General features: G+C 51.3%; 1 protein-coding gene across 8 annotated transcripts in view; it reads right to left on the reverse strand.

Moving 5' to 3' along the window:
* Positions 1-5,601: 5,601 nt before the first annotated feature.
* MPPED1 (metallophosphoesterase domain containing 1) overlaps positions 5,602-14,356 on the reverse strand; it is an 89,592-nt gene continuing 80,837 nt past the window's right edge. For all 8 annotated transcript variants that reach the window (XM_035265459.3, XM_035265465.3, XM_054238819.2 and 5 more), the window contains 2 exons: positions 12,190-12,303; positions 5,602-8,140 (listed from right to left, as the gene is read on the reverse strand). In XM_035265459.3, coding sequence (XP_035121350.2) covers positions 7,729-8,140; positions 12,190-12,303 — 526 coding nt within the window. In that variant the 3' untranslated portion in view covers positions 5,602-7,728. The remainder of the gene's footprint in view (positions 8,141-12,189; positions 12,304-14,356) is intronic.

Genomic DNA, 14,356 nt, shown 5'->3' on the forward strand with positions numbered 1-14,356 from the left:
GAACATCATTATATGCAAATCAGTAATCAGCCAGGAGATCAGGGGATCCCAGGACAGCAGGCAGACCAGGGACACCATAATCTAACTGTATTACAAACGGATGACACAGCACACTGAAAGGCAATGAGCAGTGTAACTTTGTAAAGGAACTGAGCAGTTTAACTTTGCAAAGCTAAAGATGAAAAGCCTGCACATGGACGCTGTGCTCTAGTTGGCAACTGTGCTGCTCACAAGGGTCAGATGAGCAATAGACTGTAGGTATATTGGGGTGGAGAAATGCATAAGTAAATTGTAATTGTGGGAGCCAGGCTTCTCACCGTCCACTGTCAAAGAAAAAAGTTACAAATGGGCATCAGGACACCATGGCTCACGCCTGTAATCCCAGCACTTTAGGAGGCTGAGGAGGAGGGATCTCTTGAGCCCAGGAGTTTGAGACCAGCCTGGGCAACATGGCGGAACTCCATCTTTACAAAAATTAGCTGGGCATGGTGGCACACACCTGTATAGTCCCAGCTACTTGGGAGGCTGAGGCAGGAGGATCACTTGAGCCTGGGAGGTGGAGGTTGCAGTGTACTGAGATCACACCACTGCACTCCGGCCTGGGTGACAGAGTGAGACCCTGTCTCAAAAAAAAAAAAAAAAAATGGTTGTAAATGAACAAGGTGGAAAAGCAAGAATCAGTTGCGTTGCTGAGATTGCGTTGTTGAGTTAGAATGGGAGGTGGGACTATCAGTATGAATTAATGTTTACTGATAGAGAGAGACAGGGATGGAGAGATGGGGTAGATGATTGACAGATGAGTGGGTGGGTGGATAGAGGTAGAGACAGATAAACGTGTGCATAAATATATAAGTATATTTAGTATACTAAATATACTTCCTTGCTCTGTCTCTAAGGCGGCCTAGGAGCAGTGATGCCAAAAGTGCAACCAGCATACCTACCGCCCAGGTCTTTTATTTTTTTTTTTGAGACTCTCACTCTGTCACCCAGGCTGGAATGCAGTGGCATCATCTTGGCTCACTGCAACTTTTGCCTCCCAGGTTCCAGTGATTCTCCTGCCTCAGCCTCCTGACTAGCTGAAACTACAGGTGCCTGCCACCATGCCCACCTCATTTTTGTATTTTTAGTAGAAACGGGGTTTCACCATGTTGGTCCGGCTGGTCTCAAACTCCTGACCTCAAGTGATCCACCCACCTCGGCCTCCCAAAGTGCTGGGATTACAGGGGTGAGCCACCGCGCCTGGCCCCAGATCTTAGTTTCTGAGTAAAAGGAGCTAGGGCTTTCTGGACAAATGACTGATTATAAGGCCAGGGCAAGGTAGGAGGAGTCTAGAACATCTTCTATTGCCTGAAAGTAAGGAAGTAAAATTAATAAACCCTCAGAGCTTCCAGAGGACAAAGCTGCAACTACTGAAGCAATAAAACAGATAATGATACAATCAGTTTCTAACCCAAAGAATCAAATAATGAGTTCAGAGTGAGATTAATGCACCAACAGCAGAGAGGGGACAAATATTCCTTACTGAAGAATTCCAAAAGAGGACTGCAGGAGGAATTAGGAAATGGAATATCAGCATGTGAGCACCACAGTGGCAACTGCTGAAGCCAAGATCTGCTGATGGCTGCTAAAATGAGTGGGCAAAACTTTAAGGAGAAATGGGATATTGGCGGGGCCTCACAATACCTCCCCAAAATATTGATTAATTACCGTGCTGCTTTTCACAAAGGCCCACAAATGCTTTGATGTTCCTCTCTCCAGGAGGAGATGCTTAACTCCTCCCTCCTTGAGTGGAGCTGGACCTAGTGACTCGCTCCTAACAGACTGAATGTGGAAAAAGAAAACAGCAGCATCTTTACAGCGGGGAAACCCGCAGCCATCAGTTTAACCGGGGGATGAAGATGAACATCGCCAGGGGTGCATCCTGCTCCTCTTGAGTTACCCTAGATGGATGCCTTGTGATGGCGTCTTCCCCTCCATGGGTTTTTTTTTTTTTTTTTTTTTCAAAAACACATAACACCAGACTACTCATGAGAAAATGGCAGGCAAACAAACAGAAGGACATTCCACAGAACACTCAATCAGCACACCTCAGAACTTCCACCGTCAGAAAAAGCAAGGAAACACAGAGAAATGGTCTAACTGTCTCCGATTGGAAGAGAGTTGGGAGCCGTGGTGACTAAACACAGCTCGGGATCATGGATTGCATTATGAAACAGAGAAAAGACACTCGGCAAAAACCGCTGACATCCAGATAAAGACCGTATTTAACACTGCGGTACTAGTGTCGATGTCTTAGTTTGGATAAATGAATCACGGCTATGCAGGGGAAACTGGCTGAGGGCTATGGAGGAGCTCCCTGTATTAGCCTTACGGCGCTTCCTCAAAATTAAAAGTATTTCAAAATAAAAAGCGTTGTGTTTGTGTGTTTGTTTGTTGAGACAGGGTCTCCCTCTGTCACCCAGGCTGTAGTGCAGTGGCATGATCCTGGCTCATGGCAGCTTCAACCTCCTAGGCTCAAGCAATCCTCCCACCTCAGCCTCTCAAGCACCTAGGACTACAGGCACATGACATCATACTGGGCTAATTTTGTTTATTTTTTTGTAGAGGCAGGAGACAAATGTTGTCCAGGTTGGTCTCAAAACCCTGAGCTCAAGTGACCCTCCTAACTCAGCCTCCCAAAGCATTGGGATTATAGGCATGAGTCACCATGCCCAGCAAAATACAAACTTTTTTTTTTAATGAAAAAAAAAAAAATAGGCTGGGCGCAGTGACTCACACCTGTAATCCTGATTGGGAGACCGAGGTGGGTGGATCACTTAAGGTCAGGAGTTCCAGACCAGCCTGGCCAATGTGGCAAAACTCTGTCTCTACTAAAAATACGAAAATCAGCTGGGCATGGTGGTGCATGCCTATAATCCCAGCTACTAGGGAGGCTGAGGCTAGAGAATCGCTTGAGCCCCGGGGGCAGAGGTTGCAGTGAGCCAACATTGTGCCACTACACTCCAGCCCGGGCAACAAGAGCGAAACTCCGTCTCAAAAATAAATAAAATAACACTTGCATAACTCAACTTGCCCTTGGGCTTGCCCCTCTGTCATTCATGAAAGCACATTCAGGCGGGTCTGCGAAGGACAAGCTACAAATGGAACACTCACTGAGGGGTGGGCGAGTCACATCCCCTGCCAGCCTCAGCTTACTCTTCTGTGAAGGGAGGACAGCCCTGCAGGGTTGCTGTGGATCTTAAATGAGACAGGTGTGCTGACTGCCTGGCACATGGAGGTGAGCCTCCCAACCCCTCCATGACTTCCTGCTCCTCTCGGCCCAACCACCCTTCTTCCTCCAGAAGCTTTCTCTGACTACCCCTGTAGGCTGGGTTTGCTTTTCCCCAGGGCCCCCAAGACTGACCTGTCTGCCACTCACTGGGCTCCACAGAGAAGGCCTGAGGGGTTCAGCTTTTCTTCTGGGGTCAGATGAACCTTCAAGAGTGCACTGAGTTTCTAAATGTCAGCCGTAATCCCCACATTGTGGAGACCTTTTCAGTTGTGCCTTCTATGGGAAGTGGGCCAGAGCCTCTCAGGTGTATGTGATAAAGGTCCCCAAGCTGGCCAGGCAGGTTTGGGCCCAGGTGGGAGTTGTGGGTGGCATCAGGGCTAGTTGAGTGGAGCCCCTGTCCACAGGGCTTATACCTCTGCCAGTTCATTCAGGGTTCATTCTGGGGAGTGGGTCTCCTAGAAGAAAAATTCCTAGGAATTTGGTCCTTATGGAGGTTCGAGGATTAGCTCCATGGAAGTAAATTGCAAGATGGAGCTGTTGGTTTGGGGGCTGGAGCTCTGGGAGTTGACACACTGTCAAGAGGAGGCAGGGAGGGAGGTGGCCCCCTGCACTTGCCACTAGACCCCCACTGGCAATGGAAAGTGGTCTTGAGCCCCATGCTGTTCTGTCTCCTGTGCCTCCGGGCTGCCTGGGGAACAATCCCTGCAAGCGTGGGTGAGCCCAGAGTGCTGCTTTCCCAAGAGCTGAGGCTCCAACACCAGGCACCTCTGCCGCAGGATGCCCTCACCATTGGTACAGTGCCCTGGACAACTCAGAGCTGTCTACCCATCCCACGATGCTGTGTCTCAGCTGAGCAGATGGGACCCTGATGTATTCGGGCAGCACTTGCCCTATGACAGCACCACCAGGGGCAGAAGCCACAGAGTCCCTTCCCTGCCCCTGCCCAGGAGCCCTGCTGGGGTGCATGCTGGCCAAGAGCAGCAGCCAGGGCCCCTCAAACTAAGCAGCTCCTCAGGGCCTGTGGATGGGGAGCCAGGGCCTGGGATGGCTATTGTACACCCCTGTGATACCCTGGTGGATGGGGCTCTTGGAGGGGCAGGTGGCAGGTGGGGCCAGTCTGACAATAGGAGAGGGCTATGGAGGGGTGGCACATTGTGGTCTGCCCCAGGATGCCCCCTGCCCTCATACCTCCTTGGGAGGTCTCCGCTTCCCCACGTCTTTGCTTCTGACCCATATCTGGCTCCAGAGACATTGTTCTGTTTACCCACTGGACACCTCCCCTGTTTAGCCCAAAGTCTCCTCCAGCTCATGAGTCCCAAACAGAACTCCATGTCCTTCCTCAGGCCTGTTCTTCCTGCTCTTGTGCCCCATCTCCATGTCCAGCCAGCATCCACTGCTATCCTTGGCTGTCCCTCCCCCATGGCCCACATCCATCCCTCACTGCCATCCTACCTCCTAAATCTATCATCGCCACCACCACCACTTCGCTAGCCCAAGCAAGATCCATGGGAGGTGCTCAATGGTGTTTACAGACTGGATGGGTAGATGGATGGATGGATGGATGAATAGAAAGTGGGAGGGAAGGAGAGAGGAAAGGATGGATGTGGGATGAATGGAGGGATGAAGGAAGGGATGAACGGATGGATGGATGGGAAATAGATGGAAGGATGGATGGAGTTGGATGGATGAATGGGGGTGAGTGGAGGGATGGATGGATGGATGGGGATGAATAAAGGGATGGAGTGATGGATGGATAGATGGGGTGAACAGAGGGATGGAAGGATGGATGGAGGTGGATGGATGGATAGATGAATGGGGGATGGATGGGTGGAGGAAAGGAGGGATGGATGGGGGAGGGAGGGATGGTAGAAGGAGGGGCAGATGGCATATGGAGGGATGGATGGACAGATGGATAAAAATGACAGAACTTCTGCAGCTTGGGGGCCTTGCAACTAGGGTCGTTGTACCTGCCAGTGTTTCTCCTGGGCAATGCCTGGACCCTGTGTTTCACAGGGGCTGGGCTGAACACTCCAATTCCAGGATGAGTCCAGCACTAAGGCAACTGGAGGTGTTTGGTACCAGGAGACTGGGCAGCTCAGTGTTTGAATAGAAGAGGACCCAGAACTGCCCACACCACCACCTCTGGGATCCCCCTGCCTCAGGGAGGGGAGCTAAAGTGGGCAGAGGGACACCAACTGCTGCCACACGGGAGGCTTCAGTCTCCAAGTCCATCCAGGCATCAGCATTCTGCAAGAGGACACCATGCTGCCCCCACGCGTCCCGGGCAACACCCAGAGATGCAGAAGGAAGAAGCGCTGCGCGGACTTCTCTTTTTACAAAGACTTTATTGTCTGACATGCTTGACAAAAAAAAAATTACAGCCACAATCAAGTTATGCCAAAATGATTGAGGATCACGCCGTCATCTTCAGACCTCGAGGACTTTTAATGAATTTTCTCTTAAAGTAACAGCTGCCGTCATAACTTTTCTTTTCCACATAAAAATACACCATATTCTGAAGATACCTTAGGAAAAAAATGTTTTTGAGTTTGAAGTTCTTGGTCCACATAGAAATTGAGTGGAGCTGGCACTGAAAGGGCCTGGTTTTCTCCACCGCACACATGTCCCATGCCTGAAGCATCAGAGAAACCTCGTAAACATCCCTGGCTACAGGAGCCCCTCCAGCCAAACGGGATTCCCGGAGCCTGCACCCCACAGCGCTCAGCCTCAGTCACCCCGACAGAGTGCTGCTGACAGGCTTCCAGAGACAGCAGCTCCACCCCTCAAGGAGCCCGGCTCAGTGCGGGCAGAAAAGGAATCCCAATCTCCCAGGATGCCGGGATGCTGCGCCCAGGGTTCAGGACTCCTCAGAGCTCAGACCGGTTTTGAATAGGACCCTTAAAAATAAAGATACAATAAGAAGAGCCTTGGACCATGCATTGCTTTGTAGGGACATAACTTCGGGTCATGGCAAAGTGAGGGCCGTGAGGCTAGCGACCAAGGGTCAGATCCTGCCTCTGCTCCTTTTGTGTTGTGAGCCCCCAGGCAAGTCACCACACCCCTCTGGCCTCAGTCGCTCATCTCTAAAATGGGGACAAAGTACCTACCTTGAAGGACCATCTGAGGATGAAACAAGACTACAAATGGCTGAGAGCAGGCTGGTTCCCAGCACTGGGACCCGGGTGAGGGAGGGACACCCTCCTCTCAGATGCACAAGGTAAAGGAGGTGCAAAAACGTCACCGATGAGGACAAATACTACTACTTTAATGCAACGTTAAAAATCAAAATAAATGAGAAAAAAGCCCATGGTGAACAAAATATTAAATAAGGACAGAATCCGATCCTGCGCTTGCCCATCGCCTGCCCCTAATCTAGGCCCTATGTGTTCCCACTTCTGCCCTGCCCCCCACCCCACCAGTCCTAATTCAAAGAAGAAAAAGGAGCTGTCCAAGGTGGAGCTGCTGGAGACGGGCCCGCTTTGTTCCTGTTCCACCCTACCGTTCACAGGAGGATAGATGGGGCATGGATGGATGGGGGGATGGATGGATGGGGGATGGATGATGCATGGGGATGGAGGGAGGGATGGATGGATGGATGGATGAAAGGATGGAGGGTGAACAGATGGAGGGATGAACAAATGGAGGGATGAAGGGATGGATGAATGAGGGATGGATGGATAGATGGGGGTGAAAACAGCTTCCCATTCACAGGACTGGCTGGTCTGAGGACAAGGATTTTTAGGCTTCCTCGGCTGCAGGCATATGCCAGACAGAATCCTAATGGTGCAAGGGAAACCACACCAAAGAACAGAACCTCACTGCGGGGCAGAAAGGAGAAATAGAGGACCTACTTCCTTAAACTAAGAGGGGAGCGTGCATGCGTGTGTGTCAGTGCATGCCTGGATATGGGTTCACACCACAGCAGGCAGGGCTGTTGCAGCCTAAGCCTGCAGACCCTCCCTCCAGGCTGAGTTCTGCAGAGCAGTGTGGTCCCCGTGGGGCCAAGGGTCGTCCCCCCATGACTGGGAACCCTCTCGCTGGTCCTGGGCACGCACACTGGCAGCTCATCCCGTAGAACCAGCCCCCATGATCCAGGCTCCGGGTGAACGCCTAGGACACTCAGGCCATTGTTCAAGTCAACAGAAATGCTTACAGGAAAAAAAGGGGGAAACAATGCCAGGCAAACTGCGGTGGGCCTGGCCGGGTGCGGTCTGAATTCCTGAGATGTCCCTAAATGCTCCCCAGAGGGCCTCTGCCTTGGGCCTGTCTCCTCTCTCACTTGGGGGGAGAGCAAGGACTGCCTGCGTGCAGCCCACAAGTCTTCCCACCACCTCTAACCCGGGGCGTGCAGCCACACAGATCCGTGGTCAGAGGGAGATTTTGCGTAATTTCCAAAACCCATTCAAGAGCAGCAGCTTCCCAAACCAGGAGGGCGACCAAGTGAGCAGAATGAAGATTCAGTCGTTTCCCAAACATGACAGGGCCATGAGCTTAGCAGGTTCTTTAACAAGGTACACACAGGATGTACACGCAGAAAAAGTAATGAGCACAGAACCCCTGATGGGGATGCGCAGGGTCCCAACTCCAGGTGACAGAAGGCTGAAGAGTCGTTCCAAGACCCTAACCTGCCTGCTAGGCCAGTCCCTGCAGCCAGACAGGTCGTCCAGGCGACTCAGCATGGAAGGAACAGTGGCCAGGCAAGGCCTATGGAGCTGACGTGGGCGGGCAGGGCTGGGGCAGTGGGGAGCAGTCAGGAGTTCCGGGGTGTGGGGAGGTCGATGACTATGGGTGGGTTCACGGGCTGGTAGTTCACAGTGCATACGGACGCGTTCACATAGGTGGTCGTCCCATCTGCCATGACACCATACCCTGGAAAGTAAGCACATGCCCGTCAGGCCAGCAGCCAGAGCAGCGAGGATGGTCAGGTGGGTGTGGCAGTAACAGGGCACTCGGCCCCTATGGGCTGAATGTGTTTGGGGCAAGCTACTAAACTCTCCAAGTCAGTCTCTTCATCTGTAAAATGCAGATGATAATGATACATGCCATTTCCAAGCTTGCTGTGTGGATTAAACGAGACAATTATCTATGCACTGTGCTCGGCCTGGTGCCTTCAGACATGAGAAGCACACAGTGAGTCATCATCATCGACATGGTCTTCACCACCATCCTCATCACCATCATCACTATCAGCATCAGCATCACCACCAGCCTTATCATCACCGCCACTGCTACCATCATCATCACTATCATGATCAACATGATTGTCACCAACACCCTTATCATCATCGTCACCATTATCACCACCACCGCTACCATCATCATCACTATCATGATCAACATGACTGTCACCAACACCCTTATCATCATCGTCACCATTATCACCGCCACCGCTACCATCATCACTAGTGCCATCATCACCATTATCATCACTACTTATCATCACCATTATCACCACCAGCACCATCACCAACATCATCAAAAATGCCATCATCATCACTATCACCATCAACATCATCATTACCACCCTTATACCCACCATATTGTCTTCATAATGCCATCATCTCTACAATGACCACCACCATCAACATCATCATAACCAATGCCATCATCCTATCACCATCAACATCATCATCACTGCTCCTATCATTATCATCATTATCACCACCACCACCATCATCACTAATGCTATTATCATCACTGGCCTTATCATTATTGTCATCACCATTATCACCACCACCATCACAAGTGCCATCAACATCAACAACACCATCACCACCAACATCATCACCACCAATGCCATCATCGTCGCTATCACCATCAACATCATCACTGCCCTTAAAATTACCCTTTGTCACCACCACCCCCATTATTTATCACCACCACCACCATCACCAAGAATGCTATCACCAATGCCACCATGATCATCATCATCACCATTATTACCACCATGTCACCATCATCACTATCATCATCACTGTCATCAATGTGTCACCATGACCATCACCACCAACACCAGTCATCACCATCATTATTGTATCAGCACCATCATCATCATCACAATCACCATCATGTGTTTATCATTATCATCACCACTGTCACCACTACCACCATCATCATCAGTATAATTATCATCATTGACACTGTCACTGTCACCATCATCACTACCTACACTGCTCTAATCATGGCCATCATCTATCATTATCACCACCACCATCACCACCACTACTATCACACCATCCTCATCACCATCATCACTACCTACACTGCCGTGATCATGGCCATCATCTATCATTATCACCACCACCATCACCATTACTACTATCACACCATCCTCATCACCATCATCACTCCCAACACCACTGTGATCAGGGCCATCATCTATCATTATCACCACCACCATCACCATTACTACTATCACACCATCCTCATCAACATCATCACTCCCAACACCACTGTGATCAGGGCCATCATCTATCATTATCACCACCACCATCACCATTACTACTATCACACCATCCTCATCACCATCATCACTCCCAACACCACTGTGATCATGGCCATCATCTATCATTATCACCACCACCATCACCATTACTACTATCACACCATCCTCATCACCATCATCACTACCAACACCACTGTGATCATGGCCATCATCTATCATTATCACCACCACCATCACCATTACTACTATCACACCATCCTCATCTCCATCATCACTACCAACACCACTGTGATCAGGGCCATCATCTATCATTATCACCACCACCATCACCATTACTACTATCACACCATCCTCATCACCATCATCACTACCAACAATGCTGTGGTCATGGCCATCATCTATCATTATCACCATCACCATCACCATTACTACTATCACACCATCCTCATCTCCATCATCACTACCAACAATGCTGTGGTCATGGCCATCATCTATCATTATCACCACCACCATCACCATTACTACTATCACACCATCCTCATCACCATCATCACTCCCAACACTGCTGTGATCATGGCCATCATCTATCATTATCGCCACCACCATCACCATTACTACTATCACACCATCCTCATCACCATCATCACTCCCAACAATGCTGTGATCAGGGCCATCATCTATCATTATCACCACCACCATCACCATTACTACTATCACACCATCCTCATCTCCATCATCACTCCCAACACCACTGTGATCATGGCCATCATCTATCATTATCACCACCACCATCACCATTACTACTATCACACCATCCTCATCACCATCATCACTCCCAACAATGCTGTGATCAGGGCCATCATCTATCATTATCACCACCACCATCACCATTACTACTATCACACCATCCTCATCACCATCATCACTACCATCACCGCTGTGATCATGGCCATCATCTATCATTATCACCACCACCATCATCATTACTACTATCACACCATCCTCATCACCATCATCACTACCACCACCGCTGTGATCATGGCCATCATCTATCATTATCACCACCACCATCACCATTACTACTATCACACCATCCTCATCACCATCATCACTACCAACACCACTGTGATCAGGGCCATCATCTATCATTATCACCACCACCATCACCATTACTACTATCACACCATCCTCATCTCCATCATCACTATCATTATCATCATTGTCATGTACTTTTTCTGCCTCCATCATACTCTCTTCCCACCACCTCTATTTGTTAGAATCCCCCTCATTCTTTAGCTCAGGTCATCTCCAAGATAGAAGGAACATTTCCCCTTCCCTGTGTGGTGGTGGAGAAGGAAGGGAGTGATCAGTGCATGCGTGATGACCTATTCTTTGGAGTCCCATTTTACCTGTCCAATTGTGCAGTGGTGTGGTTTTGTTCACAGGCAACTTTGGATCTGATGGAGCTGCATGCCCATAGTAGGGCCACAGAAAATGACAGTCTTTATTATCACACAGCATGTGAGTTGCCCACCTCTCCCAGGACCTCTCAGATCCTACTTCGATGACTCATCTGCTTCCCAGGGCTCCTACAGGAACTACTCCAGGGCCAGGTGGGGTCTGATAACTGCTGCCCCTTGACAATTAACTACAGAGGCCCTCAGGGAACCAATGATTTGAGGCTTGCATGCTTTTGAGCTGGAAAATGATCTGATGTGGACCAGACAAGGTGGAGGCCTGGGGTCCCTGGTCCAACCAGACAGAGGTTCAGGAAGCTAGGAGATGCCTCTGAGGGAAACCACATCAGTCCAGACATCCCACAGAAGCCACTATGCTTCCTGGCAGGGATGTGACAGAGGCACCTTGGGCAGGTGGGATAAATATCCAAATGAAGCAAAAAAGAGGCATCTGTGCCTAACTGCTGAAACGAGGCTGAGGTGAGGATGGCTGAGGTCTACTAGTGAACACCTGCACGGAGCAACAGGCCAGGGTGTGGCCATGTGGACAACAGAACTGGAGCTGGCATCACTCTCACCTCCACACTTATTAAGCACCTACTGTACGCCAGGCCCCGGGGATAGAAGCAACAAGACAGGGCCACCGGTTTTAAGGGATTCATAGTGTGCCCACCAAATATAATGCATCCTCCGTGTTGTGGCTCAACCACCCCCTCCTCTGAAAACCCCTGCCCATCTCCCAATGGCTTCCCAGGCTGGAGGCACAGCAGACTTGCAGGGCTCCCCAGAAGCAAAATTTACCCTCTAAGTTATACAGGATTTTGTGATCTTCCTACTATTAAAAATTTAACAATACCTCATTGACAGACAGGGTGTGTATGGCAGCTAGCAGTTACAAAATGAACAGTAGGAATGGGCTAATTATTTCCCTTCTGGCTGAGGGGAGGGAAGATTCCTCTGAAGGGTCCATTAGGAGCCGCCAACCTGTAAGGTCCTCTTCCCCACCACGTGCTGACCTTCGTGGATGTGGCCAAAGACGTGTAGCCGCGGCTGGACGCGCCTCTGCACCGTGTTGAGCAGCTCCACGCAGCCCACCCGCTGCATCTTCTTGGGGACCCAGTCCAGGAAGCCTGGTATGGGGGAGACAATAGTAGGCCATGATGAGGTCTGTCCCAGCCCCTCACCATCCCCTGCCCTGCAGCAGCTTCTGCAGCCTGGAAGAGGCATGGGGCTCCCAGACTCCAGCTTTGCACCACTCTCCCCGAGCAAGCTCTCGGGATCCCTGCCCTGCCTCAGCCTTCAGGGATGGACACCATGCAGGACCTCGCAGCCTCACCCTCCTCCTCCATAGGGCTGCACTGACAGCCTCCTTGAAAGAGCTTAGCACAGGCCAGGCACTTGGTGCGGGGTGCTCAGTAACTGCTAGCGCTCCCAGACCATCTGTGCCTCATGTGGCCTCGAAGGTGGCATCCACCCACTGCAGAGGTCAGCAAATGGAGGCCAGATAGGGATGGGTGAGTCCCACGGTCAGGCACACCCATGGTCAGTGGCAGAGCGGGATGACCTGACACATAGCCCAGGAGTGAGATTTCCATGTCGGAAACTTCCTAAACAGCACAGACTCATGAGAAGAAACTTCCTCCCTGCTGCAGCATCGCTCCCATGGCTGCGCCTGCGCCTGCCCCTGCTGCCAGCCTCCTGGAGCCGCCCAGATGGCGGCTGCTTATTATCCTCACATGGCTACACAAACGGAGAATAATTGATTACTCCGTGCAAACAGTTAGGGTTCATTGCAGCCCCTCTCTGTTTGGGTGGGCAAAACGGGTTTCTGCAACTGCCAGGAAGGGGACAGGGGAAGCTTCCACGCAAAGGCCCAGGTGAGCTGCAACAGGCCTAAAGGGAAGAGCCAGAGACAGACAAAGATGAGGGAGGAGCAGGAGGCGGAGGAGGAGGGGAAAGCAGAGAAGAGAGGTGGAAAGGGGGGAATGGGTGGGGCATGGGCCTAGGGCTGACACCGCAGTGAAGTCCCAGGCTCTGCAGCCTGCTGGCTGTGTGACCTTGGATAAGTCACTTAACCTCTCTGTGCCTCTATTTCATCCAACAGAGCGATGGGCTGGGCACTGGGATCCCACCATGAATGAGGCCAGACCCTTTGTCAGTTCTGGAGTGTGTGTTGCGGGGAGGCTCTCCGGCACCCCGGCGCCCTGGCGTGCACAATCTGGAGACGACGCAAGGGCAGCACCAGCTGGAGTGCCTGGCACATGGGTAGCCCCGAGACAGGAGCCGGGCCATGTGTGAAGGGGCCCGGGTGGGGCGTCCAGAGAGCAGGAAGCCAAAAGACATGTTTGGAGAGATGGATGGATGAAAAGGAGGGAGGGAGAGAAAGAAGCAAGAGGGAGGAGGGGAGGAAAGAACGAAGAGGGGAGAAGAAAAAAGGAGGAAAAAAAGAGTTAAGAAAAGGAGGGAGAAAGGGAGCGAGGGAAAGAAAAGAAAGGGAAGAGAACAAGACACCTCTGCTGCTGAGCTCACTGTCAGTGACCAATGACACTGAATGTGCTGGGAACCTCCCAGGACTCAGGTGGGGGTGACACAAATCCAGCTACAAGCTTGTTGTGCACCTAAATCATGCCGGGGCCACCTGTGATGCTGAGGCTGACAAAACCTTCCGTTCCTGGACTTTGGGAGGAGGCAGGGGCGCAGGGCACTGGCTGGGTAGGGGGCACAAAGTGGTGTCGGGAGTTTCTTCCTGAACTGGTATGTGAGCCAATGACACTCAAGCTGTCCTACGCCTCACCCTACAGCCTCCCCCATGGCCTCTGCCTGGGACACCCTTCCCCTCGCCTTCTCTACCTCCCCAGACCCAATTCTGGGGTCACAGCTTGTGTAAGCCCTGCAGGCAGCATAATGGCAGTCATCTCTGCTGACTCCTCAAGCTTCCTTCACCCCTGAATGTGTCCCACTGGGCTTGGCTGTTCCTGCAGCCTGGGGGCCCCCCTAACCCAGGCACACACTTCAAGGGTTAACTCCTGGACCAGTGTCGCCCAGACCAGAGGCTGGCCCCAAGCACTCAGGGAGTGATGCTGGGTTTCCAGAGGCAGCAGTGGGAGCAAGATGCTGATGTGGGCTGAACTGCCGGGAGACTGAACTTCATTCAGAGGACTAAGGGAGTCACAGAGGGTACAG

Source organism: Callithrix jacchus, chromosome 1 (genome assembly GCF_049354715.1).
Source record: "Callithrix jacchus isolate 240 chromosome 1, calJac240_pri, whole genome shotgun sequence".
NCBI lineage: Eukaryota > Metazoa > Chordata > Mammalia > Primates > Cebidae > Callithrix > Callithrix jacchus.